General features: G+C 60.8%; 1 protein-coding gene across 2 annotated transcripts; it reads right to left on the reverse strand.

Moving 5' to 3' along the window:
• Window positions 1–12,007: 12,007 nt before the first annotated feature.
• USHBP1 (USH1 protein network component harmonin binding protein 1) lies at window positions 12,008–26,007 on the reverse strand. 2 transcript variants are annotated; one of them, XM_054013303.1, is made up of 15 exons: window positions 25,810–26,007; window positions 23,919–24,076; window positions 22,681–22,796; window positions 21,668–21,831; window positions 20,764–21,048; window positions 19,803–19,940; window positions 19,008–19,156; window positions 18,222–18,362; window positions 17,494–17,594; window positions 17,113–17,263; window positions 16,469–16,751; window positions 15,596–15,808; window positions 14,993–15,084; window positions 14,549–14,671; window positions 12,008–13,881 (listed from the first exon to the last, which is right to left on the reverse strand). In XM_054013303.1, the coding sequence occupies exons 1-15, from the start codon at window positions 25,816–25,818 to the stop codon at window positions 13,701–13,703; spliced, it is 2,304 nt and encodes a 767-aa protein (XP_053869278.1). In that variant the 5' UTR covers window positions 25,819–26,007; the 3' UTR covers window positions 12,008–13,700. The 2 variants fall into 2 exon arrangements, with proteins under 2 accessions (XP_053869278.1, XP_053869276.1); XM_054013301.1 differs by having other exon boundaries at window positions 16,469–16,754.
• Window positions 26,008–27,281: the final 1,274 nt, after the last annotated feature.

The raw sequence follows: 27,281 nt of genomic DNA on the forward strand, positions 1-27,281 counted from the left end.
ATAATCTTTTCTTTCTCCCTCCTTTTCCCTGTCTGGTGTATTTAGACAGTGAACTATTCTTTGCAGGGTCCGTCTCTCTCTCTCTATTTGTACAGCCCCTAGCACAATGGGACCCTGATCTCGGCTGCAGCCTCAAGACGCCACTTGTAATAATGATGATAAACAAATTTTCACAGGAGCCAACCCAGCTATGAAAGAGCCGGAGTCTAGTCTGCTTCATGCATTGTCACCAGGACTGAGCCACGCTCTGATTGCAGACTCTTTCCCACCCATGTCACAGGCAGAAAGAACCCAGCTGAATTTTCATATCCTGGGGTTCGGCCTTTTAACCATAGCAGAACTGGCATGGCTCAGGTCACGTTTTGGGGCACCAGTGTGAGGGGATCTGTGCTGCTGATTTTCACGATTTTATCACAAATGTCATGAACTGTGGAGATTTCCTAAAGCCCGAGCTCCTGGACTCACGTTATTACATGAGAATCTTGTTGGGTTTTTTTTTTCATTAATATTTCTTAAAGTAAGTTTCTGGGCCTCCTGGACAAGGTGAAAAGCTTGGAAAACATGACCTGCTCATGTCCTAGAGGCTCAGAAACTAGAAGGTGAAGAGAAAGAAGCCAGCAGAGATTATTATTGCAGCAAGGGTGGTTTAGGTTGGACATTAGGAAAAACTTCCTAACTGTCAGGGTGGTTAAGCACTGGAATAAATTGCCTCGGGAGGTGGTGGAAGATTCATGGGAGATTTTTAAGAACAGGTTAGACAAACACCTGTCAGGGATGGTCTAGATAATACTTAGTCCTGCTTTGAGTGAAGAGGACGGGACTAGATGACCTCTTGAGGTCCCTTCCAGTTCTATGATTGTTTAAGATCTCATGAGTCTTAAGCCAATCTCCTGATTTTTGCAGGACTTACCCCCAACAGGGATGGCAGGGGAGCGGGGCGGAGAGGAGCAGAACTTTCACGTTTCCTGTGGGCTGAGTCCCACAGGTCCTGAGCTACCACAACCTTCTCTGAAGTCAACAGGAAGCTGCAGGTGCTGCACAACAGCACGCCATTGGTACTGAAAAGGAACTGCCCGGGGGGGGGCTTCTTATCAGTTACATTCCTGGGGCCTGATTCCCCAGGAGCCAAGGAGCTGCCAGCCAATGCGTGGGCGTGGGTGGGTGGGTACGTACATGCACGTGGAGGAGGAGGTGTGTCACGCGTGTGTGAGTGGGCATGTTTGCCCATGCTGGGGGGGTCTGTGTCCGGGTGGGTGGGTGCATGTGTGTGTTTGTGTTTACACCTCTGTGCGTGTGTGCGCATGGCTTTGTGTGTGTGTGTGTGTGCACATGGTCTGTGTGTGCATGGCCCTGTGTGTGTGTCGGGAGAGAATTCAGCCTCGAGTGCCTGCTCCCCGAGGCACCGGTGCGGGGGAGGGAAGGCGCCTCCCGCCCTGGGATGGGCGCTCCCCGGCTAGGGCCTCCCAGCCTAACCATTAACCCGCCGCGCCGCGCCCGCCCCCTCCCATTGCAGCGGTGACCTTTGCCCCCTGTTCCTGTCAGGCTGGGGAAGGTTAACATTTGACCTTGTCGGGGCCGCGGGGCTGCCCCAGACACCGGAGGGGGGAGGAGCCCCAACAAAGGGAGCGCGGCCCCGTGGCCATGAGACATCTGCCGGGGCGGCCTGTGAGAACAGCGGGCACAGCCCGGGCTGCCAGGACCAGAGCCAACAGGAATCGGCTTCCCCGGCAGCGGGCAGGCCAGCGACTCTCCTCCGCTGGGCGCAGCGGGGCTCTGCCTTGGGCTGCGTCGCTGCCCAACCATCAGAGCACGCGCACGCACATGCACACACACACACACACACACAGAGCACACACAGCATACGCGCACACACACACACAACATACACACACGGAGCACACACAGCATACGCGCACACACAGCATACACACACACACACACACAACATACACACACGGAGCACACACAGCATACGCGCACACACACACACAGCATACACACACTCACACACACAGCGCGCACACACAGCATACACACACACACACACACAACATACACACACGGAGCACACACAGCATACGCGCACACACACACGGAGCATACACACACTCACACACACAGCGTACACACACAGCATACACACACACAGCATACACAGCATACACACACACACACACAGAGCACACACAACATACACACACGGAGCACACACAGCATACGCGCACACACACACACACACAGCATACACACGCTCACACACACAGCGCGCACACACAGCATACACACACTCACACACACAGCATACACACACACACACTCACACACACAGCATACACACACACACAGCGCGCACACACAGCATACACACACACACACTCACACACACAGCATACACACACACAGCATACACACACTCACACACACACAGCGTACACACACACACTCACACACACAGCATACACACACACAGATTACACAGCACACACACACGCAGCACACACACATGCAGCACACACACAGCATACACACACAGCATACACACACACACACACTCTCACAGCATATACACACACACACAGCATACACACAATATATATATATATATATACACACACACAGAGCATAGACGCACACAGTATATACACACACACACACTCACAGCATGTATTCACACACACAGAGCATATGCACATAATCACAACACATATACACCCCCAAGGACACTATATACATACACTCACACACACACAGCATCTATACGCACAGACATATGGCCTCTCACACACACATGCAGACTCACACACAGACTCTGTCTCACACACCCTCACAGAGTGTGCACACAGCACAGACACAATCACACAGCACAGATCAGTCTCTCTCCCGTGCACACACACGTACAGCCACTGTCTCACACACAGACACACCCTCTCAGAGCACACACACCATCTCTCTCACACACACAGAGGCAAAGACTCACAGACCCTGTGTCTCACACAGTCCCCCTCCCTCTCCACTCACAGCCACCAGACCCAGACATCTCGTCTGACCCTGCTCAGAGCATTGTCACAGTGCCAGGAAAGTCCCGGGTTGAGCCGGCCTGCTAGCCCTGTGGCTAGTGCCGGGAAGAAACGCGGCTCCGATTCCCTCGTCCTGCCCCATGCTTCCTTGGCTGGTGCAAGAACCCACTGTCTCTCCCCCGTGAGGTCTGATTCCCACATCCTGTCTCTCACAGCCTGTGGCTAGTACTTCTTCTTACTTATTACGGTAACACCAATGAGATCAGAGCCCCACAGTGAGGGGTGCTGCCCAGACACTTAGGCACCCACAGCCCTTGCTTAAGTCTCTTACAATCCAAATAGACAGGACAGATAAAGAGTGAGAGGAGAAACTGAGGCACGGCGAGGGGAAGTGACTTGCCCATGGTCACACAGCAGAGCCAGTAATAGAACCCAGGTGTCCTGAATGATCCCTCATCCCACGCCCCATCCTCCATTAGACCCCACTGCCGGCTCTCAGATGTCTCCGTCCCCTCGCATATCCTGCAGCACAGACGGGATTAAGGCTCTCTAGAGGCATTAAAACTTTGCTGCTACACAGGCTAGGTGGCGGCTGTGGGGTCCTGCAGGGGGAAAGGCTGTGGAGAGCGGGATCGTGGGTGTGACGGGCGTTGGCGGGGCTCCACATAGACTACGGAAACATCTCGAACAGGAAAAAGCCCCACCTGGCCGAACGTGTCTGCCCTTGTTTGATTGCAAGTGGACTGCAGCCCTGGAGGTGGTGAGGACGAGGTGTATCGGCAGAGCTGTGGGGCGATGGGAGGCCCAGGAGTGGAATAACAGCGGAGACCGTGGATCAGGAGTGTGGGTCATCAGCAGATCTGCTGGGGGAGTTAGGGTTGGAATAGCAGGCAGGACAGAGTCTGGATTGAGGGGCATCAGCAGAGCAGGTGCGGGCGGGAGGCGCAGGACTGGGATAAGAGAGGGGGCTGCAGGCCAGGAGTGAGCTGCATCTACACAGCTGTGTGTGGAGCCCAGGCCTGGAGGCTGCATCTCAGGGCTGAGTGGCATTGGCAGAGCTGATGGGGGCCGTTTGTGAACGACCTGCATACGCCGCCTAACTCAGCCAGCGCTAGCCGCCCACAGCCGAGATCCGAACCAGGCCACAGAGCAGTTCCGTTCCTCTTTTGATTCGTGAAGGTGGCCGTGGGCAGAAGGAATCGAGCCCTGCTCCAGGCGGCGGGCTAAGGTTACAAACACCCTGCTCTCGTTATCACACAGCCCGGGAGGAACAGAGAACGTGATGAGGCTGAAATGCTCCATGTGCACAAGAAATGACTGCCCAGAGGGGCGCTCGGGGTGGGGGGACACACACAGCAGGGGGGGTTAACCCCCCTTATCCCACCCCAGCAATGTCCATGTGGGTCCCCTCTGGAGTGGAGAGCCCCTGTGCTGGGGTGCAGGGCAGTGGTACCGTGCCTTTCCAGCTGAAGATATCCAAGTGCTTTGCAGCCATCACTAACTTCAGCTTCCCATCCCCCCTCTGTACAGATGGAGAAACTGAGGCATGAAAACACTCACCTAAGGACAACAGCAGCCTGATCCTAGACAGCTTCACTCCCACCCTGCACTTGGACCACAAGGCCACGCTCAGGGGCCCCCGTAATAACCCACTACGCTTGATGTGGTGTTTTAATGACATGGACACTGGAGCTGCTCTCACACACACACACCCCTCCACCTCCCTCAGCTGGTGCGCACCCACACCCCCCCTCTGCACCACCCCAAGCTGGCCGCACTCGCTCGGTTTCAGGTTTTGGTTGCCAATTCAGAAATGCCCCCGGCCAGGTTCTCCAGGGGAGCAACTCACCAGGCAGGCCGCGCGCCCCAGGGAGCTAGGGGAACCTCGCGGGTGAAAAAGGTGCAGGATTCTGTGGGGTTGAGCTGAAACGCCAGCAGAGGTCAGGCCGAGTTCTGCTTGGAGCTTTCAGGCCTATTGGAAGCTGAAAATCAAAGTGAAACCACTCACTGGAGCAGCGCATGCCCCAGCCAGAATCCCCCCTCCCTCCCAAACACAAGGTCCCAGGACTCCAGCACAGGGCCCACACCCAGCACTGACTGGGACCCACCATCTTGTTCGGCAGAGGCCATTCCATTCAGTGGCTTCTACTCACACCCTGCCTGGGTTGGATGTGAACCACTAATGCCCTGCCATGGGAGAGCGAGACTCCTGCACCCCAGAAGCAAAGGGCTCTCTGGCCCAATTGGGACATCGGATTGGGCCCCATAGAGACCAAGGACCTGAGTCTCAGCTCTCCTGCTCCTATGCATGGGGCTTTGCAAGCCCTGTATTCTGGGGCTGTGCAGGGCCCTGCTGGCCTCTGGTATAAACTGGAGCAGCCTCAAGGCTGTTTTAACTTATGCAGTGCTCACCATGGCCCACTATGGGTGCTGCGATACAGAAAACCACCATAGCACAGTGCGCTCCCCTCACCCCATCCCCACAGTACTGGGGGACACACCAGCTCCACACCCACTGTGGAGGCCCCCGGTGCTGGGGGAATTCTCAGGGGGCTGTTCCCACTGCCAGAGAAGCCTGAGCATCATGACAAGCAGTCCCCTAGATCAGATGGACGGATGGACAAGGAGAGACAGACGGGGGGGTCTACCAGCGTGGTTTTCATTGTATAGCTGGATGCCCAGGGGCACCACGGGGGAACATGCTACGGATGCTAAGCTCTCACCGCTCCCTGCCCCCCACAGTCACGTCCTCACCTGCCCAGGTGCTGCACACCTGCGGCTCCGCTGGCAAGGCTCCGGGGTTAATCTTGGAACAAAGCAACCTGCCAGGATGACGCAAGGAGCCCAGACGGGGAAAGAAAGCGACGCAAATCCCCCTTTTGCTTGTCTTCCGCCGGCCCAGAACCCTCCCCCCCGCTTCAGCAGCCGGGTCTGGAGCGTTCCGCCAGCCTGGGCGCTGCTGGATTTCCCCCAGAGGTCACCTTTGGAGCCTCTGCCACGCAGGGAGGGGCGCTGGGTCCCCCGGGGGTTCCCTGCAGGATGTGGCAGCGGGGAGGTCGTTGTGTCAGGTGCTGGGTGGGGGATAGCAGGGGGGAGGGGAGGAGAGCTCTAGCTCTTTGCTACGCTCTGCACACTGTGATTTTTTCACAGGCACCCAGGTCCTGGGCCTCGGTCCCAGAGGGGCTTGCCCAGTGCTCCCCAGCCCTGCGTGGCCCCGGCTGCCACCCCATTCCTGTCCACGGTGACTTTCCTGGACCTGCCAAGGAGCAGGCCAGGCCAGGACTCGCGGGACCTCGGCTTTCCTCCTGTCTGGCAGTTCTAACAGCCCCTGTCGCTGTTCATCGGGCCCAGCCACAAGGGGAACCAGGTCAGTTCCTGGATGGGAGAACACCTGCTGCCGGGCTGCACAGCACCCCAGGGACGCCCCCCAGTGCCGAGGGCCCAGAGCCAGGAGCACTCCGTGGCCAGGAGGGGCTGTGATCGGGGCTGTCCCCCAGTGACTGCAAGGCCCGTAGGAGCCGGGGCAGCCAGCATGCTAGCCCTAACCCCCATCTGGCCCTCAGCCACCCCAGGGTAGGTGTGGAGGCTGTCCAACGAGTTGGGGATTCAGGATCTACGGGAACCCGCTGCTGCTGGCAATTCACTAGGGGGCCTGAACCAGCACCCGGCACGGTGCTGCTCCATCCTGTTGGGCAGCGCTGCTGCCTGGTTAAACTGCTGCTGCGTCCCACCCAGAGATGGCTGCATTGCAGTGGCCAGGGAACTGCCTTGCCTCGTTCTCCCGGGGGAGGAGAGGCCTGCCACGCTCGTGTCAGCAAAGGGCCTTGGGTGGGAGGAGGCGCGGGGACGGGTGAAGCGCGGGTTCTGCATGAGCTATTCCCTCCCGCGCTCACCCTGAAAACAGACCAGAACAGAGAGGGGACTTGAAAGCCGCGGCAGCAGCCCCGGCCCTTTCTTTTCGCTCTCGCTGAAGCTTGACCCCGGCTCACAAAGCTCCGAGGACCCCATTTGAATGCGAAAAGGGGCCTGAGCAAAGAGCACTGACCTTCAACCCGCAGGTCAGCCCGTCCAAGGGCCAGCCCCTGGGAAACCCCGCCCGGGGCTGGGGTGGGGGGAGGATTCCACACCAAGCCAGTCAGAGGGGGAGAGACAAGAAAGAGAAGGGGGCGGCAGGGGGACGGCATTGGCGGTTCCCACGCACTGGCCGCAGCAGAGACCAGCGATCAGCCCACGTGTGCTGGGGGCTGCAGGCCTGCTCCATATTTACACGTTTTCGGGCGTCCCCATCCAGCGTGCGGGGAAATTCCCTTCTCCAGGGACACAGGCAATGGGAACCCACTCGGCACAGACAAAACCTGGCCGACGGCTGGTTTTAGTGCTGTTACACTATCTATGGTCCTTACGTGACATCCATCACCGTACCATCCGGGTCCCTGACAATTCCTAAGGTAGCAGTCCCCCAACACCCCGTAGTAAGCTCTGTGGGGCAGGGACTGTCTCTTTGTTCTATGTTTGTACAGCGCCTAGCGCAGGGAGGACCTGGTCCGTGAGCAGGGCTCCGATGTGCTACCATAACACACCTCATAAAAATTATATCACCCCCCTTTGACAGATGGGAACTGAGCCGGTAGGTGACTCAACCCAGGCGTCCGTGGAGGGAATTGAATCTGGGTTGCCAGCTAGCATCCTAACCACTGCACCATCCTACGCTTCCCTTGGGAGCGGCTGCAGCCCTCTGCCCTCCTCCCGGCGCAGTCAGCACAGGCGTTTCCCCGCCACTGGGCTCCAATCCCGCTGGCTTTGCTCAGGAAAGCTCTCCCTGTGCTTGGCCCTGGGGGGATTGAGTGCACGTGGGCCAGGCCCGCAGAGCATCAGTTTGCAGGGAGTAGGGCTCTGGGGCCCTCGCCGGCGGGATGGGGCTGAATGGCTTTTTCCCCTGACCTGCAGCTGGGCAGTTTGCTGGTTACTTATAGCTCTGTTGACAGAGGCCAAGAAGTGGCTCAGTGGAGATTTCTGGCAGGGGGTGGCAGTTTCCATGGGGGAAAGGTATGTTCTCATCCATCCCTCGAGGCAGCAGTCAAAGGAGCCCATACACATTCATCTTTCATAAAACCTACACAGATGTCACGTTCTTTGCATAGGATGAGGCTGTTGGGAACCGAAAACACGGCTGGTGCTTGAAACAACAGGCTACGGGGATGGGGCTAATCATAAGAATAGCCCTACCAGGTCAGACCAAAGGTCCATCTAGCCCAGTATCCTGTCTGCCGACAGCGGCCAGTGCCAGGTGCCCCAAAGGGAACGAACAGAGCAGGGAATCATCCAGTGATCCATCCCCTGTTGCCCATTCCCAACTTCTGGCAGAACACAGGGTTGTGATTCTTGTCATGAGTCTTGTGAAATTTGGTGCTTTTTGCAAAGCTCCAGCTCCTGGAGTCCTGTGATTTACGCGAGACTCCCAGCTTCCATTTCAACTAGCACCCCCTGCCCTGAAGTTTCAGGGAACAGCTGGTGAATGTGACCCTAGGGGCTCAGAAGTACAGCTGGTTGGAACATTTTCAACTAAATGCGTTTTCCTCAGAAACGGCCTCTCCTCCAAATCAGAATGATTTGCGGAGCCGTTACTGCTTGTCGACAACATTTCCGACAGAAAGGTTCCCGCGTCCCTGGTGGGCTCCCCGCTCGGTTCCAGAGCGAGATCCGACCTGCAAACCTGGCCTGGTGTGCCAAAAAGGGACCGTCGCCAAAACCCCACTTCCCAAAAATTCAGCCTGTGTTTTGTTCCGATGTGAAATGAGAAGAGCTTTCAAAGCTTCGCCGAGCGGCTTGATTGCCCTGCAGACAGTGCGGTTCCAACGCCTCAAAGCCAAGAAACACAAGCCAACGGTTTTAAATCTCGTGGGTTTTGGAGCCCGACTCATGACTTCTGAGGCTGGTGATCCTGCAGCCGGAGGTACCCCTGTCGTCTGCCCATTCCCATTAACCCCTTCGTTGCCAGCCACCCTGCAGCACAGCTCCTCGGCCTTCCACTGGGGTGTTCCCAGAGAGACCCAGAGGTGAGGTCAGGCTGCCTTCTCCCGGCCCGGTTTGCACTTCCAGAGCAGGGCCGCTAGCGCTGGCTCCCGTTCCAGGGCTGGGCCATGCTAATTGCCACAAACCTATTTCTGTGCCCGTCGCGCTGGTGTCCTGTGTATTGGGTAATTAGCTCCGTGGGCTCGGCAGGCCCGGGCTCTGGCGGGGGAGGGGATAATTTTTCTGCAGCAATTAGCTACAAACTGAAATTGTCCTTGAAATCCATGTGACTTGAGTGCTCCTGTTTTCACTGCAGCGTTTCCCTGCTGGGTCCACCCCCTTGGGGCGTTTCCAGAGAAGCCTTTCTTAGCTCCAGTCTTAGCCTGCCCTGGGAAGAAACACGCGGGCGCCTTCCTCCTGCCAGATTGCGGCTACCCAGTTCCCAGCCGGCGTCCTGCAGCTCCAGCTCCCAGTGCCTTGTTGAACTCCGTGGGTGTCCGGACTGGGCTGCTGGGACTCCCCGTGTATTCAGCACTGATAAACAGGCCTTTTGCTTCCAGCGGGAAGACGCCATGGCTGGGAACGGACCCAAGTCTCCACCGTTCTGGAGTGTGCACTTGTGTGTGGTTGCAGGACAATTGTGGGGAGCCTGGGGGTGGATGGGTGATGGGCCACAGGGTCTCCCCAGAAAAGGCCAGGGACGGTCCCTCCAGCAAAGCAGCGTATGACAGCGAGCTGAAGCACCTCGGAGGCTACACCTGGAAGTGGAGACCTGTGCTGTCCCCCAGGCCACATGGTGGTTTGTCTGAATCAGGGCTGGCTCCAGGCACCAGCGAAGGAAGCAGGTGCTTGGGGCGGCCAGTGGAAACGGGCGGCACGTCCGGGTCTTCGGTGGCGGATCCCTCAATCCCTCTCGAAGGGAAGGACCTGCCGCCGAATTGCCCCGAAGAATGAAGTGGCGCGGTAGAGCTGCCGCCGAAGTGCCGCCGATCGCGGCTTTACCTTTTTTTTTTTTTTCCGCTTCGCCGCTGGGGGCGGCAAAAAAGCTGGAGCCGGCCCTGGTCTGAATACAGGCAAGGCTGCAATGCCCTGCGGCTGAATAGCAGGGCCCGTTTCCCAGCATATGGGCGAGGTGTCAGTGCCCGTTTGCTCCCCTCCAGCTGAGGTGGCAATGCCTGTCCGTGTGGCACGCCCGTCTACACCCACCCAGAAGAGGGTGCGTGAGCGCAATGGGTCACACGTGCACTTGGAGTGCACGGCCTTTACCCCGCAGTGAGGAACACGGAACCCAGCGGATTTCCGTCGCTGCCCGCTTGCCCCGGGAACTGCCAGCCTGACCCCGTCTCAAGTGGGGCCAACCCCCCATAGAATCCCGCTGACCCCAGGCCTTGTGCCTCTGCCCGGCCGCGGGTGCCCACCCGCTCTTGCCGCTCCCCCGTTTTCACATCAAAGACCCACGACCGTGCTCAGCTGTCCCTTTGCACTTTGACACTTGGCCTCCTTGGGGAAAGGCCGACGGTTGGTCGGCGCTAGGTGAATCGATAGCGCCGAGACAGTCAATTACCCCGGACGACGCAGCAGCTCCTCAGCCCCTTAGCACAGACTCAGAAACCGGCAGGGCTGGCCCGGCCCACCAGGGGTTAGTGAGTCCAGCCCCACACCAAGGCAGGACCGAGGAACCGCAGCCCGGCCCTGACAGGCGTCCGTGCAACCATCCAGTGCCGGGTCCAGCAAAGCAGGGGCCACGTGGGAGTCCACAGCCCATGCAAGTTCCAGGGCCAGCCCCAGCTCCGTTGCTAGCAGCCTGGGGGCCTCCCTCGTGGTTTGGGACCCTGCAAGATGTCAGCTGGGTCATGCGCCAACCGGGTCCTGAGTGCGGGGTGACTACAAGATTGCAGCTGGCTCCTGGAGAACGAAAGCCCCCATACAGCACCCCCACGTCTGCCCACTGGAGCCAACGGGCCGCGCGTCAGTGCTGGGCCGAGGCACTGAATTGGGGGCAGATTCTGCTCCCTCTTGACGCCGGGTGACTCCACTGACTGCAATGGCTTTAAGCCTGCATGGCTGGGCCCCGGCTGCATCCTGTCCCTGGAGACCATCCCTCCTCTGTCTGCACCGCCAGGGAGACCCCCACCCGACCGAGGTCACGGCCTCGCTCCTCTCATGAATATGCATCATGCCCTTCTGCCACCGTCACCTCTGATCCCACTGTCAGGGCTAACAAATGTCTTCATCGGCGCCCAGGAAATATGGTGTGTGTGTGGGAGGGTGTCTTTGTTCCCAGCGAGAATGAGCTGACCTCCTCTGCCGCAGCCTCCCACCCCAGCCGCCTGTGACCCCCGAGAGCAGCTGGGGGCCTGGTGCTACAGAGCCTGGTCCCTCTGGTGTCACCTTCTCCAGCCAGCCCAGGTTGGGGGCAGGGAGGGATTGTGGCTGCAGGCTGAGAGCTGCAAATGACGTGGGTGCATCTCAGTCCAATTTCGAGTGGGCAAGGCAGGCAGAGAGGCCAGGGGGTGGGGAGGCCGGGGAGCTGCGCTGTGCTCGACGGGGTCGGGCATGGCAGGGAAGGGTGGAGAAGGCTGCATTGCTTTGTGCCTACGGGTGTCATTCTCCTGGGCTGTCCTGGTAATGCCCAAATCTCCTGTCTAACCCACTGCCTCCTCGCCACAGCCCCCTGTGCAGCAGCCCCCTTCTCGCCAGCTCTGCCTCCGCTCGCCCTGGCCCTGGGCTCTGCGCTGCGCTGCGCTGGGGACACAGTCAGCATGAGGGACGCCGTGCAGATCCCAGGCCAGCGACAATACCCGATTTCCGCTCCGGCTGCCGGGCCGGGGGAGGCGGGTTTCCTCTCTCCACCAGACCGATCCGTCCTGGGTGCAGTCAGGGCAGCAAGTGACGGATCACCCAGGCGCTGGTGCAATGCAGGGGCAGGCGGGGCAGCCGCTCCCACTGCTCCGCGTCAGTGAAGGGCCTGTTAGAAACCGCTGCACAGAGCGGGGTCAGGCTGAAGGGGGGCTTGCTCTGAGCAGCCGTGGGTCCAGGGCTATCGGCTGGCCCAGGCTCGGCGCTGCTATTAAACCGCGCCAAGCACACATCAACTCCCTGGCCTCAAGAGTGATCGCTGCTTCTCCTGGCGCAGCGGGCACGCTGATCAATGGCTCTCCCCCCTCCCCAAGCTGCTAGTCACATGACTCCACTGCACATATTCTCCGAGGCTGCTCACAGCTTTCTGGGGGGGGGGGGGGACTCGGTTTTTCCTCCTCTCTTTCTGCAATGGCCAGATCCGGCTAGTGGTTCTTTCCACAATCCGACTAACACATCCTGCCCTTCCGATGGAACATGGGCGCGAGACAGTGCCTGGGAGAGACAGATGCTGCTCTGCTCACGGGCCCCTGCCTGACCTGCTCAGTGCTGGCTGGGAGCTCACGGTGCAGGTCGGAGCTCGCCTTGCCCGAAGGCAATGGCAGACGTCAAAGCCGCTGCGGGCTGCAGAAACCTCATGGCCCACAGCTGAACAGGAGCAGAACTGGGGGGACTGGCCCTGGACTCCTCCCCAGCTCTCGGCATCGACAAGAACTTGTGGCAGAGAGTTCCACAGGATAATTGTGCATGATGTGTAACAGCTGGATCTGTTACCAAAGGCAGCTGAGTTCAGCGAGGGCCTCCCCTGTATGCTGCTCTGTCGGAGGCTACAAGACCGGGCTCCCCTGGGAAGGTCTGGGCCCCGTGCTCGGGCCGCACTTGGCTTTGAGGCTCCCCCAGTCGATTTCCATTGCTGGGCTCCCCCAGGGCAGAGAGGCTCCATGTTGTGTGCAGAGGCGCCCTCCGCTGGCTCTTCACTGGCACTGCAGGTCTGTGCTGGGATAGGTGTGAATGCGGAAAGCGCCCGGCTCCATTCAGAGAAGGTCAGAACTTTCCTGTTCCCATTCCCACCCCCTGCCACCCCTAGGAGAGGCCCAGGGCAAAGGAGCTGTGTATTTTCTTACAGAAGGGACTGGAGTCCAGCAACCCCTTGTCTCTAACGATGCCCAGAAAAGAAGATGGTGATCTCCGGGCCCGGCGTTAAGGATGGAGCTGGAGAACCTGCCATGCCAGGCGTCCCCCTGGGCAGCTGAGAGGGAACATTGATGGGAGTCTGTAACAGAGGACATGCAAAGAGCAGCCCGGCTAGACGCAGACAGCTCAGCCTCGTCCGTGCCCTCGCGGATGTCGGAAGGCACAGGGAAGAGTCCCATTCGGCCTGGAGATCTCTTTATTGAGTGACTTCCTCGCCACGCAAATGCCACAGCCCCTGGGCCCAGCATGGACCAAAACCCGACCCAATTCACCTGTACAGCCCCCCGCTATGAACCCCTTCCCGATCTGCACCGAGAATAAACCTCCCAAGCGCTAACCTCCCCCCAACGCTTGGCCCAGTGGCAGCAGCAGCTCTCTGTATGTGGGAAACCAGGACAGGCCGGGGGGCATCGGCACAGCTGTGTGTGGGGAGCCCAGGGCTGGGCTAGCCGGGGGCCGCGGGTTGTGATTTATGAGTAATAAACTCAACCAACAGAAGACCCTCTGCTCCCAGCTCCCCATGGATTGGAGAGGCGACCCCGGGCCCTGCCAGCTGGTCTCCCCCTGCACGCCCACGGGAGGGACTCGGCCACCCCCACTGCCCGCCGTGGCTCTGCCCTAGATGCAGGTCTCGCTGCCGGCCGCGGCCACGCGCCGCTCTTCCAGCCTTTGCACGGCCTGCGCGAGCGAGCGCAGCTGCTCCCCGTGCCGCTCGCCCATCGCGCCCATCTGGGCCTCCAGCCTCCGCAGCTGAGCCTCCTGCTTCCTCCTGGCATTCCTGTAGGCCAGCACCAGGGCGCTGCGGAGAGAGGCAGGGTCAGGAGCAGGGACTTGGCTCGCGGGGGGGGGCAGGAGAGGGAAGCTGCTCACGGATCAGCTGGGGGGGGGGGAGAGCACAGGGGGGTGCAGAGCTCGGGACAGGCTCAGAGAAGCCCCTGGGGTGATTCTGGGCCTTAGCCAAAGTGCAACTAAACCCCTCCGCTGGGTGCACATGGACTGGCAATCTCACCCAAACGGCCTGCTGCAGACAGAGCTGCCTAGCAGGGGGCTGGGAGCCAGACTTGTGGCCCTGGGGTCTACCCCCAGCTCTGGGAGGGGAGTGGGGCCCAGTGGTTAGAGCAGGGGGCTGGGAGCCAGGACTCCTGGGGTCTCTCCCCAGCTCTTTCGCAGACGCCCTGTGCGACCTCGCCTCCATTCCCACAGAGATCTGGGCTCTGCCCTTGTCTTTACCAAGCACTGGGAGCCGTTCAAATGAGGCGTCACCAGGTTGCTGTCTTGGTCCTTTCCCCTCGGGGCGTGTTGCCCCAACTGGCACCTGCAGGCACCGGACAAAGAGCTCCCAGGCCGGGCTGCAGCCCCAGGAGAGTGGCAGGAGGGAGCCCTGGGAGAGTCTGGCCTGAGGCGGGGGGTGCAGGGGCTCCCAGCGGGGCCTTGGGGGGTGAGCGCCGGGATCTCCATCCCCTCACCTGTGAGCCTGGAAGAAGTCTCTGGTGATCCCGACGCACTGGGCCCGCTGCGCCCGGCTGGCTGCACTGCGCTGCTCCAGGGAGGCCGCCAGGGCCTGGGCCTGGCCCCTCAGCTCCCTGCTCCTGCCACGGAAACAAAGGCTTGACGGAGGATGCCACAGATCCTGTGGAGAGGGGAGCCCCCCTGCCCCCCACATTGAGACTGGATCTCCCCCTGCCCCCTCGCCCGAGATGGGATTCCCCCTCCCCCCAGCCCCTGGCTGAGTCTCCAGCCGTGGGGCGCTGCACTCTGCCCAAGATCTTTCCACTCTGTGCCCCCCTGCCGTGCAGGGCCCCTGATTCCTCCCCCCAGCCTGCGGCCCCCGTGCAGTCAGTGATGCTGCTAGGGCTGGGAGGGGGATGTTGGGGACATGGGGCTCCCCATGGAGGGAAGGGGGTGCTCACCGGGCCAGCACCCCGACCAGCTCCAGCATCATCGTCTCCCGATCCAGGGCAGCCTGGGGTCTCGCCGCTTCTGCCTCCCGTCTCCCGACGTCCTGGAGAAACCCAAGAACATCCCTGAGCTCCCCCGGCACCGCGCAGCGGCTGCTGGGATGGGCCCTGGGGGCACCTGACAAACCCAGCTCACAACCTCCCCGTCAGCTGGGCTCAGACTCCGCCGGCACCCCACCCCCGGCAGGGACATTGGGGTCACAACGGCCTCTCGGCTCCTTGTGAACCCGGCAGAGGCACCGATTCTCACCTGGAGCCTCCTTGCGGGGCCCCCCACCCTGTCCCCCAGGTGGGGCAGATCCCCCCGTCCATGGGGCCATTTACACCAATGCACAATGGATGTGAAACGCCCAAGTCGGGGCAGAGCTGCTCTCCCTTTGGGGTCCGGGGCTGCCTCGTGGGCCAGGCCCCAGGGAGTTTCCCTTTTGTTCCTGCGTTTCCCTGACCACCTCCAGCTACCCCCCTCTGCCTCGGGGCCCGGACGGGTGAGGCTGCCGTCCACCTGGCCGAGCCTGTGTCTGCAGGCGGGAGCGCGGCGCCCAGCCCCTGACGTACCCCGCGGCAGCTGCTGCAACTGCTGCTGTCTCCGCTGCTGCTGCTCCCGGAGCTGGGGCGCCGGCCCCGCTGCTCGTCCAGCTCCCCCTGCAGGTGCTCGATGAGCAGCAGGTGGGCGGCCTCCTGCGCCCGGTGCGTGTAGGTGCAGAGCTCCAGGCCTCGCGTCTCCTTCTCCGCCAGGTGCAGCCGGGTCTTCAGATCCGCCATTGACTCCTGGGGCCAGAGGGAGGCGCCGTCAGGGAGGCAGCCGCGAGCGGCTGGCCCTGGGCCATGGCGAGCTCCGGCTCCCCAGGCCTGGCCCCTCCGGCCCGAGCTAAACGCAGGGTCCCAATAGCTGCAGCAAATCTCCCGGCTTGTGTCCCTCTGCAGGGAGCAGCCACAAGAGGGTCCCGCGCGCTTGACAATCCCACCACTAGAGAGCCACGTGCCCCACGTGTTGTGCTCCCTCAGCCCCTCACCCCACCCTCTGGGTTCCCGTTATGGCCTGCTCAGCAGTTACCCCAGTAATAATATTTCACAAACGCTAACCAAGCCTCACAGCCCTCTGGGTCCCTGATTTACAGCGAGGGAAACTGAGGCACTGTGGGGTGTGTGTGTGTGAATTGCCCAAGGTCACCCAGCAGGTCTGTGGCAGAGCCAGAAATAGAACCCAGGAGTCCTGACACACACACACACACACACACTCTAGCCACCAGACCTCTCTCCCCTCCCAAAGCCATAAACAAATCCCAGAAGTCCAGCTCCCCCCAACCCCGATCTGGCGCTAATCAGTAGGCTGCACTCCCCTCCCAGAGCCGGGAACAGAACCCCGGAGTCCTGGCTCCCCGCCCTGCACTCTGGCCGCTAGCCCAGGCCGCCTTGCCCCGTGCCTACCCTGATGGCCACTAAGTCGTGCAGCAGCTGCGGCTTCTCCATCTTTGGCCTTGGTGTCTCCCCAGGCAGGACCCCGCCTGCGACCCTGACGGCCTCGTCCACCATGGCCTTGATGGCGTCGTTACTCTGGATCATGGCACCGACGGAACCAGGGGCCGCCTGGCAGCCCAAATCCAGCAGGGAGACCTCCACGGAGGCCTGCTCCGCCCGCAGCCGCCGGATGTATTCGTACAGGATCCCCTCCTCTGCTCCCCCGGGCGCCTGGGCCCCGGGACTGGGGGCGCTGCTGGGACGGAGAGGTGTCGAGAAGAGCAGGCTGGGAGAAGGGGGTGGAGGGGGCCCAACAGCCCTTGGACCTGAGTTTGGGGCTCAAGGTCCAATCCCTGGCATGGGGCGGGGGCTCTGGGGTAGGAGGCTGATGGTCCCATCCCCTGGGACTGGGGGGGCTCAGAGTCCCATCCCATTGGATGGGGGGCGCTCTGGGGCTCAGGGTCCCATCCCCCGGGGTTGGAGGCTGCTGGACTCATCACCTGGACTGGGGGCTCGGGGTCCCATCCCCCAGGGCTCAGATCAGAGTCTTGGGGCCCCTTTCAGAAGCCTGCAGCCCTGCTCCCTTGACAACCCTCCCATAGGAGCTCTGCTACCTTTTCCATCCATGGGTCCCGGCAGCCCCGTCCTGCCCTGACCCGGCCTCCTCGCCCTCGGGCTCTGCTCTCCCCAGGAACCTCCTGGCCTCGTCCAGCACGGCCCCCATCCTGCCGCCCAGGCTGTTGGGGGCGCGCTCCCCGGGCTCTCCTAGAGCAGGGAACAAACTCATGCTGGTGCGTCCTCAGCAGGCAGGGTCCCCCGCTCCTGGCTGGGATGGACCCCGGGGCAGAGCCGGGCACATGGCAGCCGGTTCCCCCCTCACCCCTGGGGGCGCCGTGGAGCGATGGGCTCCCCCCGCCCACCCCTGAGCTGCCAACCCCACAGCGAGGGGCGTTTGGTGGCTGTGGGGCCAGAGGGGACCAGTTGCAAGGACTCACCTTTGTCCAGGGCATCTCCCTCCTCCTCTGGCTCCAGCCAGGGCCCCAGCTTCACCCCGGCCAGGGGCAGCAGCACCTCGTAGGCCTCCATGCAGCGCTCGCTGCCGGGCCGAGCACAGAGACCAGCCTGAGAGCTGGCGGGGCCCCCAGCCCCTTGTAACCCGTCCTGAGCCCCCACAGGCCCTCGTGCCCCCTCCTGAGCCCCCCACAACCCCTCATACTCCCTCCAGAGCCCCCCAGCCCCTCACACCCCCTCCTGAGCCCCCACAACCCCTCATACTCCCTCCTGAGCCCCCCAGCCCCTCACACCCCCTCCTGAGCCCCCACAACCCCTCACACCCCCTCCTGAGCCCCCAGCCCCTCACACCCCCTCCTGAGCCCCCCACAACCCCTCATACTCCCTCCTGAGCCCCCCAGCCCCCACACCCCCTCCTGAGCCCCCACAACCCTTCACACCCCCTCCTGAGCCCCCCACAATCCCTCACACCCCCTCCTGAGCCCCCCAGCCCCTCACACCCCCTCCTGAGCCCCCCACAACCCCTCATGCCCCCCCGACCCCTCAGCCCCTCACACCCCCTCCTGAGCCCCCCCCCACGCTCCTTCCCAACACCGGGAGCCCCCCCGTATCCCTGTCCTTCCCACACAAGTCCATTCCCCCTCCCAACCCAGCTCCGCCCCCTCTCCCCGTGGGGGGATCCCGGAGCGGGTCTCGGGGCCGGGCCCCTCACCTGTACTGTGCGGCCAGGCGCAGGGCCGTGCTGTTGGACTCGTGCTGCCCCAGCTGCATGCTGAGCCGCTCCGAGTGGCCCTTCCACTCCCGCAGGGTCCCCGAGAGCAGCTGGTTCAGGCCTTTGAGCTGCTCGATGCACCTGGGGCGAGAGGCGCGGCGCTGACGGGGCAGAGCTGGCTCCCGGGGGAGCCCAGGGAAGGGCCGGTTTATAACCCACCCGGCTCTTCCGCGTCCCCGAGCGATGCCCAGACAAATACACCTCCCGTGCTATCCACACATCCTCCTCCCACAGGGACCCTCACCACCCGTCAATGCAGCTGTGGAACCAGCCCCAGGGGGCGCCACTGGACACCCTGCAGCCCTCCCCAGCCCGGAAATTCAGCCCAGGAGGAGGATGTGCCAAATACTGGGGCCATGGTGGCATTTCATTGCACCATCCTCGGGGAGGGGGGGCGGGAAGGGGTTGCCCATTATAGCTTTGGACGTGAGAGTCTGCTTAATGCAGGGGATTGGGAGTCAGGACTCCTGGGTTCTATTCCTGCTTTGGGAGGGGAGTGGGGTCCAGCGTTTAGTGCAGGGGAGGGGGGTCAGGACTCCTAGGTTCTATTCCTGGCGCTTCTATTCCAGACTTCCTATGTGACTTTGGGTGAGTCACTTCCCCTTTCCGTGCCTCAGTTTCCCCTGTCTGTGCCGGGGCGGATGATCACACTCATTGGTGGGGAGGGGCCTGGTGCAAGGCTGTCCCATCCAACGTGTAAAGTGCTTGGTGATCCTCTGCCCTCACCCTCGCAGCTGCTGGGTCCGAGCTTCCCACTCCCTGACGTGGCTCTCCGACGCCGGGGGGCGGTGCTGGGGGAACAGGCGGCAGAGGTGCTGGGTGCTGGAGCAGCTCTGAAAGCACCGGATCAGGCTCTGGGCCGCGGCAACTGGGTCCTGCAGAGGGCGCCAGCAGGGACGACAAACAAAGGAATGAGTCTGTGGATGTTAACGACGCCCTGCAGGACGGCCACGGGCCTGGGGGCTGGGATAGGGGCCCACGGGTGCTAGTCGAAATGACACCCAGGGTGGGGCATTAACCAAGCTGCGGTTAAACACCGCAGCAGGAATGGAGCAGCCCTGGCGTGACAATCCACAGCCACCTGGGACCTGTGGCCACAGCCATCAGTGGAGACTGGCCCAGCCCTCTCTCAGCTGAGCCGAAGGAGTAAATCCCCTGGCTGTGAGAAGCTGCCTGTTGTAGTTGCTCTGGCCAGCTCTGGAGGGAGACACGGCCACATGCCCGCAGCCCGTGTATTACACCCCCTTGGCTCCTTGCCTGTTGCAGGTGATGCACGAAGCCGGGCCTGATCCAAACGCCCTGCGGTCAGCTGGGGAGTCTCTCCATTGGCTGCAGGGGGCTTTGGAGCGGGCCCACAGCTGGCTGGCAGCTGCTTGTCCCTGTCTACGGCAGCCATGTAACCCAACAGCCTGGGGAGCAGCGGCCCGGCCGGCCTCCTGACCCCTGCAGTGAGCAGGACCTAGCGGGATGGGATGGAGAAGCAGCACTGAGACCTGGGCCAGCCCCTGGTGCTGCACTCACCTGGAATGGCCAGGGCTCCCCTTCCCCGCCGGGGCTGACGGACCCCCTGGTGCTGACAGTGTCACTGGCGGATGCTGAGGGGCTGCAGGGCTGGGACGGCGTCTCCATTCTGAGCAGCGAGTCCTGCAGCTCCTTGACCTGGGCAGAGAGCGGCACCCGTCACTCCCCTCCCGGCTGCTGCACAAGGGCGACCGGAGTCGCTCCATGGAAGTGAGGGGTGTGAGTCTGGATTGCACCAGTGGCACAGAGATCAGACGGATTCTGACAGCACTTTCCCCGCAGGGATCCCCCAGGAAATTAACAAGCCGAGTCCACATAGATCCCAGAGCTTGTGAAAGCGAGGTCCTCGCACCCCAACACGGACACTGGGAAATCCCTCCCTCCTTCAGTGCCCCGTCACCCAGCCACCTTCCAGTGGAGTAGCTCAAGCAGGCTGAGCAGAACCCTGCGTCCTGGGGCCCAAGAGCTCCATTCCCAGGGGGGTGGCCCAGCCCTTCACCCTCCCGAGGCCGGTCATGTGACCCCCACGCTTTTTGCCACAAGATGAGAAATCACGGATTCGATGAATCAGAAGGGGTGTGTGGAACAAAACGGCCACAAACACACAGGCTTCCCCACAGCTTGAGTTCTCGCTTTGTCTGCTTTGTTTACCAGGGAGCCCCCCCACCCCACAGGGAATACTACACAGCCACTCAGTGACATGCAGTGGCCGAATAAAATACAGCAAATAAAAAGGTCACCCGTGTGGCTGGGTGCTTGGGGTGGTCGGGTTGAGACCTTCCCAAATGAGGTCCTGGCTGTTCTGCATGGACAGTAAAACATCCATTGCACTAGTCAGAAGACCTGAACCTACCACCCCTGGCCAAAAGTCTCTTTTCCCGCAGTGTGCAGCACTGCTGCCCTGCCCCCGGAGGTGGCTGCGTGTCAGTGGCCGGGGAGCCATCACCGCTGTCATGCATACCTTTCTCTGGAGCTTCTCCCGTTCCTCCTGGAATGCTTGCAGGGTGACCTTGGACCTGCTCAGCTCCTCCTCCTTGCTCCCTAGCGCCACCCGGAGAGCCGCGTTCCTCTCTGCGTATGCGGCTATTTCATTCTTGATCCAGCTCATGTCCTCTGCTGAGAGCCCTGGGCTGGCCTCGCTCGTCTTCTCCCCTGGCGCCCTGGGTGCTGACTTCCAGGGACAGCTCCCGTTGTCCTCCGGGAGTCCCGCAAGACCCCCCAGGCCTTGTTCTAGCTCTTCCAGGGTCTGGAAATGCAACCCCCACACCCATCCCAGTCACCCACCGAAGCTACAGTCACTGCATCATGCCAGGAGTTCAGAGCTCTCCCTAAGGCACCTGTCACCTTGGTATCTAGGCTTCATTGCATCCACACCACCTCTGGTTCCAGGCAATTTAAACACAAACCTCCAAGATCAGGGGACTGGCTGGCTCAGGGGGGCAGGGAATGGGACAAGGGGCCTTTCCCCTCTAGGGGCGCCTGCTCCAATCTGCCCCCAGGGCGGGGGGACTGGCTGGCTTGGGGGGAGGCAGCCCTGATGGCTACTTGGTGGCCTCTATGGGGTATGTGCTGGCAGGTCTCGGTGCACTTCCACCTCAGACACCATCACAACTGGCTGTAGCTGCCCCCTCGTGGGTACCCTCTGCAGAGAGGACTGGCCAGGCCCCAGAGAACCTGCTGCCCCTCCCCCAGGGGTCTGGGCAGGACAGAGCTGGGGCCCAGTGCCAGGGCAGGTCGGGGTCGCTGCACAGGGAAGGCAAACCCTGCCTGTCCCAGCATGGGGCGGCTGTGAGCCCAGGGCAGGCGTTCGGAAGGGAGAGGGGAGGGGGGCGGTTAAGAAAGTGGGGGAAGGGAGGTTTGCTCACCTTGGCTATCTGGGCCCACTCCTCCCCCGCCGCGCTGGGGCCACCCGCGCCCGTCTCCCCACCAGCGCTGCCAAGCAGCCGAGCATGGCTCCGCCGGGAGAACACGGCGTTCTCCAGAGAGGCCACAGCCTGCTGCAGATCTAGGAACACGTCGGAGCTGCCTCCTAGCGGGGGAGAGATGGGGACGAGTCGGGGGGAAGCCTGGTGGGGCTCGTGCCCCTTCCATCCTCGGGGATCTGGGCTGCATCCCAGAGGGGCTGCCGTAAAGAGGGACAGACCCAGCAGTGCGGGCAACGGCCATGGCTCCTCTCAGTGCACAAGGGGACGGAGCTCCCGGCACCACACAACACCTACCACCTGCGTGGATTTAGCAGCAGGCCCATCGCCGGAGCACGGGGCAGGAAGAGAGGGGCCCATGAGTCTGTACCACCAGGAAGCAGCTGGCAGGCTCTGGCCCCCGGCCATGGCATCCCTGGGTTCACCCCCTTCGATCATGGCAGTCCCATCCCGCCTCCCTCCAGCTCCGCAGGCCTGTGCACCGTTGCCTCGAGCCCTCGTTGCAGTGACCCAGGTGGACCAAGGCAACGCGGCAGCATCTCGATGGGACGAACACAGGGGGCAGCGACCCTGGCTGGGGATGGCTTCCATACACAATAGCCAGCCTGCCACTTCTGGGCCCCCGGATCTGTCAGAACCTGAGCATGGGGGAGCCGGCTCTGGTGAGAACGGGGCTCCTGGCGAGATGAAACCCTTTCAGTGATAATAAACCTTGTCAAGAGCTCTTCCCCCAGCGATCTCAAAGTACTTGACATAGCAGGGGTGGTATCATTTTCCTCATTTCACAGCTGGGGAAACTGAGGCATGGAGGGGGGAAGTGACTTGCCCTGGATCACTCAGCAGGCCAGTGGCAGAGGCAGAAATAGAACCCAGAAGACCTGGGTTTACCCACTAGACCTCATTGCCTCCAAAAGGCATGGGATAGCTTGGGGCAGAATATAATGAACCCCCTTTACCTTCCTCCATGCAGCCCATGGGGAACGGACGGATGGCCAGGCTCCGGGGCCTCTGCACACACCTGGGAAGGCTTGCTGTGTATTCGGAGCACTGGTCTGAATACTCATCTTCCTCTCTGCAGGAAATCAAAGCCAGAGGATGGCCAGGGTGAGAGTGGTCAACTCCACTTCCCCCGGGGACATGGCAAAGGGGGCAGCTGATGTGAGACAGCTGAGTTCCAGGTGTGAGTCTAACCACCTGAAACCAGCCCTCTAAAACACCAATATTTTGCTGCCAGATTAATATTATGCCACTGAGCAACAGTGACATCTAGTGAGCACATGCATTAATAGCAAGCGTCTGTTCCCAGCCTTGCAAAATTAGAATCGTTTTCATGGGTGAGTAAAATATCAGGAGTTTTTTCATCATCATGGGACAGGAGGACAAGAAAAATGTGGCTCTGAGCCCGTAAATGTTCATGACACTTGGACAGGTCTGATCGAAAGCGGGGGGTTAGAAAGTTCCTGTCTTTTTTCCCCAGGGCTGCAGGGAAAGAAGAACACAAAGTCTCGGGTAGATGAAGCCAGGCAAGTCAGACCACAGCAGCCAGTCCATAGCCTTTAAAGGAGACCATGTTTTCAGCTAAAGAATCAGACGCACAGATACCATGGTGACGGGCACGGGCTGCGTACAAGACCCAGAATGGAATAGAATACAATAGATGACAACGAGCATCTTTGCTACCCAGAACTGCTTCTCAGAGTTAACTGGTCCAGAGTATCAAAGGGTCAGAGAAACTGAGGGCTACCAGCCGGGGAGGCGCGGGGGTTTTCAGATGAGAATGAGAGTTGATGAAGTGGCGACGCTGTTCCCGATGGCAGAGGAGAAGGCTCTCGTGCCCCAGCGGAGGAGCTAGGACAGACAAAAAGGGAGCTATTGCTCTGAGGGAGAAGGGGAGTTGAGAGAGAGGCCAGGTCTCCGGCACAGGCTGGAGGGTAATTTTGAACTGGCCCCTGGAACGAACAGAGTCGGGGAGGGTTTGAATACGGAGTGGAAGTGGGTGTGGGAGAAGGGGAGAGGCAGGACACTGGGGAGTGGGGCTGAAAGGAGGCCATAGAGTATGCCATCGGCAGGGCGAGAGGAGGTTAAGGCCTGGGCAAGGATTCATGGGCAATCAGTCCCAGGCCCAGCGCGGCTGTATCAACCCCAGTCCTGCGCTACCAACAGAAACTGAACCTGTGACAAGCAGGGCAGGTACCTGGTTCTCCTCTGCTGCAGCCGCTCGGCCTTGCTGTGGAGCTGGGCGATGGTGACGAGCAGCGTGGTGATGTGTTCCTCGTAGCGCAGGATTGCCCGCTCGTCCGCCCCTGCTATGTCGGCCTCCTCCTCCCTCTCAGAGATTGAGTCCAGCTCGCCCTGCGGAGAACCCCACCCAGAGAACCCCGGACATCTCAGGCTCCTTCCATGCCAAAGGATCTGAGAGCCCTGTACCGACCCCGGCCCTGACACCAGTGCAAAGCGCTACATTCGTTTTCAGCAGTGTTTCCCAGTCACTTTGCACGGTAAACAACAGCACCAGGGGCAGGGCCACAGAGAATCGGGCCAAGAGGGCACCCACCCACCCACCAGTGAATTGCTAAAGCAGCCAGCTCTGGTGTGGAACACATCAGCCAGTCTGAACTAGCCGCACGACACAGCAATTTCTAGGACAGGAAGTAAAGAGTATGGTGGCCAGATGAAAGGTTTCAGGGAGACAGAAGGCCCCAAGTATGCAAAAGTCATGAACCAATCTCCCAATAATCCAGACACTGGTTTAAAAATCCTGAGATTTTACAAGTGAAATATTGGGGGTGTTTTATTCACCGTTCAGGTTTTGAACCTTTGGGGGTCACATTTTCAAGCTTTTCTCCACAGCCAGGAGGGCTGGGATCTGACTTTTAAAAACATGGAAGCTGAAATTCTCCCATAATCACCTTACTTCAGCACCTGGGGCTTTAAGGGGGAAAAAACAGCAAAATGCCAAGAGTGTGTATTGGAATGGGGCCAGGCCACTAGAGGATGGGGGGTAACCCCCTGAGTCCTGCGGAGAGTGGCATAGGATCTTTAATGACCACACAGACTCGGGATGCCTGTTTCACACCTCAGGATCCCCATCAACCCCCCCTCGCACTCGGCCATCGTTTGGATCACCGGCACCAGTCACTCAGCGCCGTGGTGCAGCTCCAGCCTCCCACCCCAAGCAGCCTGGCTTTGGAAGCTGGACTAGGGAGATGCCACTCCTCCTGCGGGGTGAAATTCCCCCTGGGCAGAGAGGCCAGCCTGCGACCTCAGCAGCACGTCAGTCCCGTTACACCCTATGCGAGGAATAAACGGCTCCTGGTTACTCTCCATGCCTCTGCGGCTGGTGCTTTTACATGCCATGCCATGCCACCCTGCAGCTTCCCGCCTGCGCCCCCTTTGGGCTGAGGGGGCAGTGCAGCCTCCATGGGTCGGTAGGCAGCGGGTTTGTTAGCATCCCATTCCCAGCCAGCATGGAACCAGGAAAGGCTGGAGCCGCTTCCTGTTTTCAGTGGGAACAATGTCCTCCCCGCAGCAGCACGGGGTTAGCGCACTGGTGCCTAGCGTGAGCAGGGAGCCCTCCACCATCCTGGGCCAGCGCCCCCCACCGCACACCCTGGGCATGCTGGGTACCCTGGCACTCCTGGGAAGTACACACTGCTCGCTCTTGGGCCCTTTCCCCAGGGCCGCACAGGATCCCTGCAGCTGGGGGAGGGGGAGGTCCTGCCGCGTGAGGGTAGGATTTCTGGAGCTGCATGCCCATGCGATGCCGCGCTCCTCCTGCAACCCCACGTGCAACTGGCTTGTGAGGAGCAGGGCTAGGACTGCTAGCCATTCCCACCTCCCTGGGGATCGGTCTGTTCCCTGCGGGTTCCTGATAGGCGGGGAGAGCGAGACAGGGGCCCAGGGCGCCTTGTCCTTCCCCACTGCAGAGCAGCACAGCAAGTCTAAACCCTGTCCCCTCCCCAGAGGTGGCTCTCTCACGGGGAGGGGGAGGCTGAGAGCAATTGCAAAGCCAAGCCAGACCCATAACCCCCCTGCCTGCAAGGAGAGGCTCCCTTGTCCAGGCCCCCCAGGAGGAAGCCACTTGCCTTCTCCATCCCTGTTCCTTTGCCCCTCTCTCCTTCCACACGAGAGGAGTCACGTCTGAGGAAGCAGCAGGGTCCTATCGCTGTGGTGAGAAAAGTCAGGGGAGAAAATCAGGCAACACCATCGCGTTTAGAAGCTCCCTTCTCAGCAGCTGCTCTCCAAGACCCGCAGCCCAGCCACCTAGCAGACCATCCCAGTGCGAGGAGACTATGGCTCTGCCAGGATCTCCCCGCCGTCTGTGCTGCTTCCCGGCCCATTCCCATTTCCCGATCCTGTGTCTATTTCCTCTCCCTTGGGAAACTTGGCTGCAGGCGCGGCCTCCGGCTCTGTTGCCCTTTAACTCTTGCGCGTCCCGTAGACAGGAAGGTAGAGCTGGTTCTGCCCTGCCCTTTGTCTTCGCTACAGCCGAATGAAACGTAAGCCTCTCTCTGGACCCAGAGGAAAGGGTTCGAAAGATCCTGCAGGTTGGAAGGTAGCTGGGATAGTTATAGTGTCCTGCGTTGGTTGTGGCCCTAGCCCTGCCCTGCCTGACAGGGGTGTGAGGCGCTCAGTCACGGAGGCCAGATAAGTGTCTAGATAGAGGGCTGGGTCTGCCCCATCTGAGACCCCTTCAAGTGGCGCAGCCAAGGGTATGTCTGCACTATGGAGCCTATGTTGGCAGAGCCCCCGCGTGTGGCTGGAGCCTAGGCTGGCTGAAGGAGTTTTTCTGTCGGTGTAGGAAGCCCATCTCCCCGGACAGCGTTAGCTACACTGACAGAGGCCCTGTTCCGTTGGCCCAGCTGGGGTTTGTCCCCACCCCGACGGACGGACGTAGTCATGCCGACAGACTTTTCAGCGTAGACCATGCCTCAGGCCAAGTCTGCACTAAAAAGTGAGGTCGACCCAGCTACGTCACTGGGGGGGTGTGTGTAAAATCCACGCGCCCTGAGAGACATCGCTAAGCGGAGCGAACCCCCCGCAAAGCCTCCTGTCGACCTAGCTACTGGCCCTCCTGTCGCTGTGGTGAGTGCTACAGCTGCAGGGTTTCTAGCGAAGGCATAGCTTGGGATTGGATACGAGACGCCTGTCCCACAGCACTGGCTATGCTGGAAGGCACGTTATTCTTTGGGTTTTGCCATGGCCCCCGGGAGTCCCAGTCATGGCCCGGCACCCATTGTGCTAGGGGCTGTACAAACAGAACAAACAATCCCTGCCCCCAGCGGGTATTGACCACAAGCTGAAGTGTATGGCTGTCTGCAAATTAGCCGGTGGAATAATGTACATACAATGGCACCTACGGAGCTGGGAAGCACCTGGTAGCCACCCGTGTTGTGGGTGGGGGAGAGGATTTAGGGCTATATGCAAATTTGAGAAAATATGCATGTCAGAGATATGCTAATAGACATGCAAATTGCGATGCGCCACGAGGGTAGGTCTGTGCATGGGGGGGTGATGGGCGAGCACAAGGAGTGGGGGCGGGGCTGGGTTCGCCACT

This window comes from Malaclemys terrapin, chromosome 24, assembly GCF_027887155.1.
Source record: "Malaclemys terrapin pileata isolate rMalTer1 chromosome 24, rMalTer1.hap1, whole genome shotgun sequence".
Lineage (NCBI taxonomy): Eukaryota > Metazoa > Chordata > Testudines > Emydidae > Malaclemys > Malaclemys terrapin.

Bases quoted from the DNA above. Each gene is read 5' to 3' on its own strand.
- USHBP1 (XM_054013301.1), bottom strand. The intron at 18,363-19,007 runs GTGAGGGCAGAG...CTCTCGCCCCAG, and splicing joins CGGACCCAGCAGCTGCGAGG to GTGCATCGAGCAGCTCAAAG. The intron at 14,672-14,992 runs GTGAGCACCCCC...TTTCCGTGGCAG, and splicing joins CTGGTCGGGGTGCTGGCCCG to GAGCAGGGAGCTGAGGGGCC.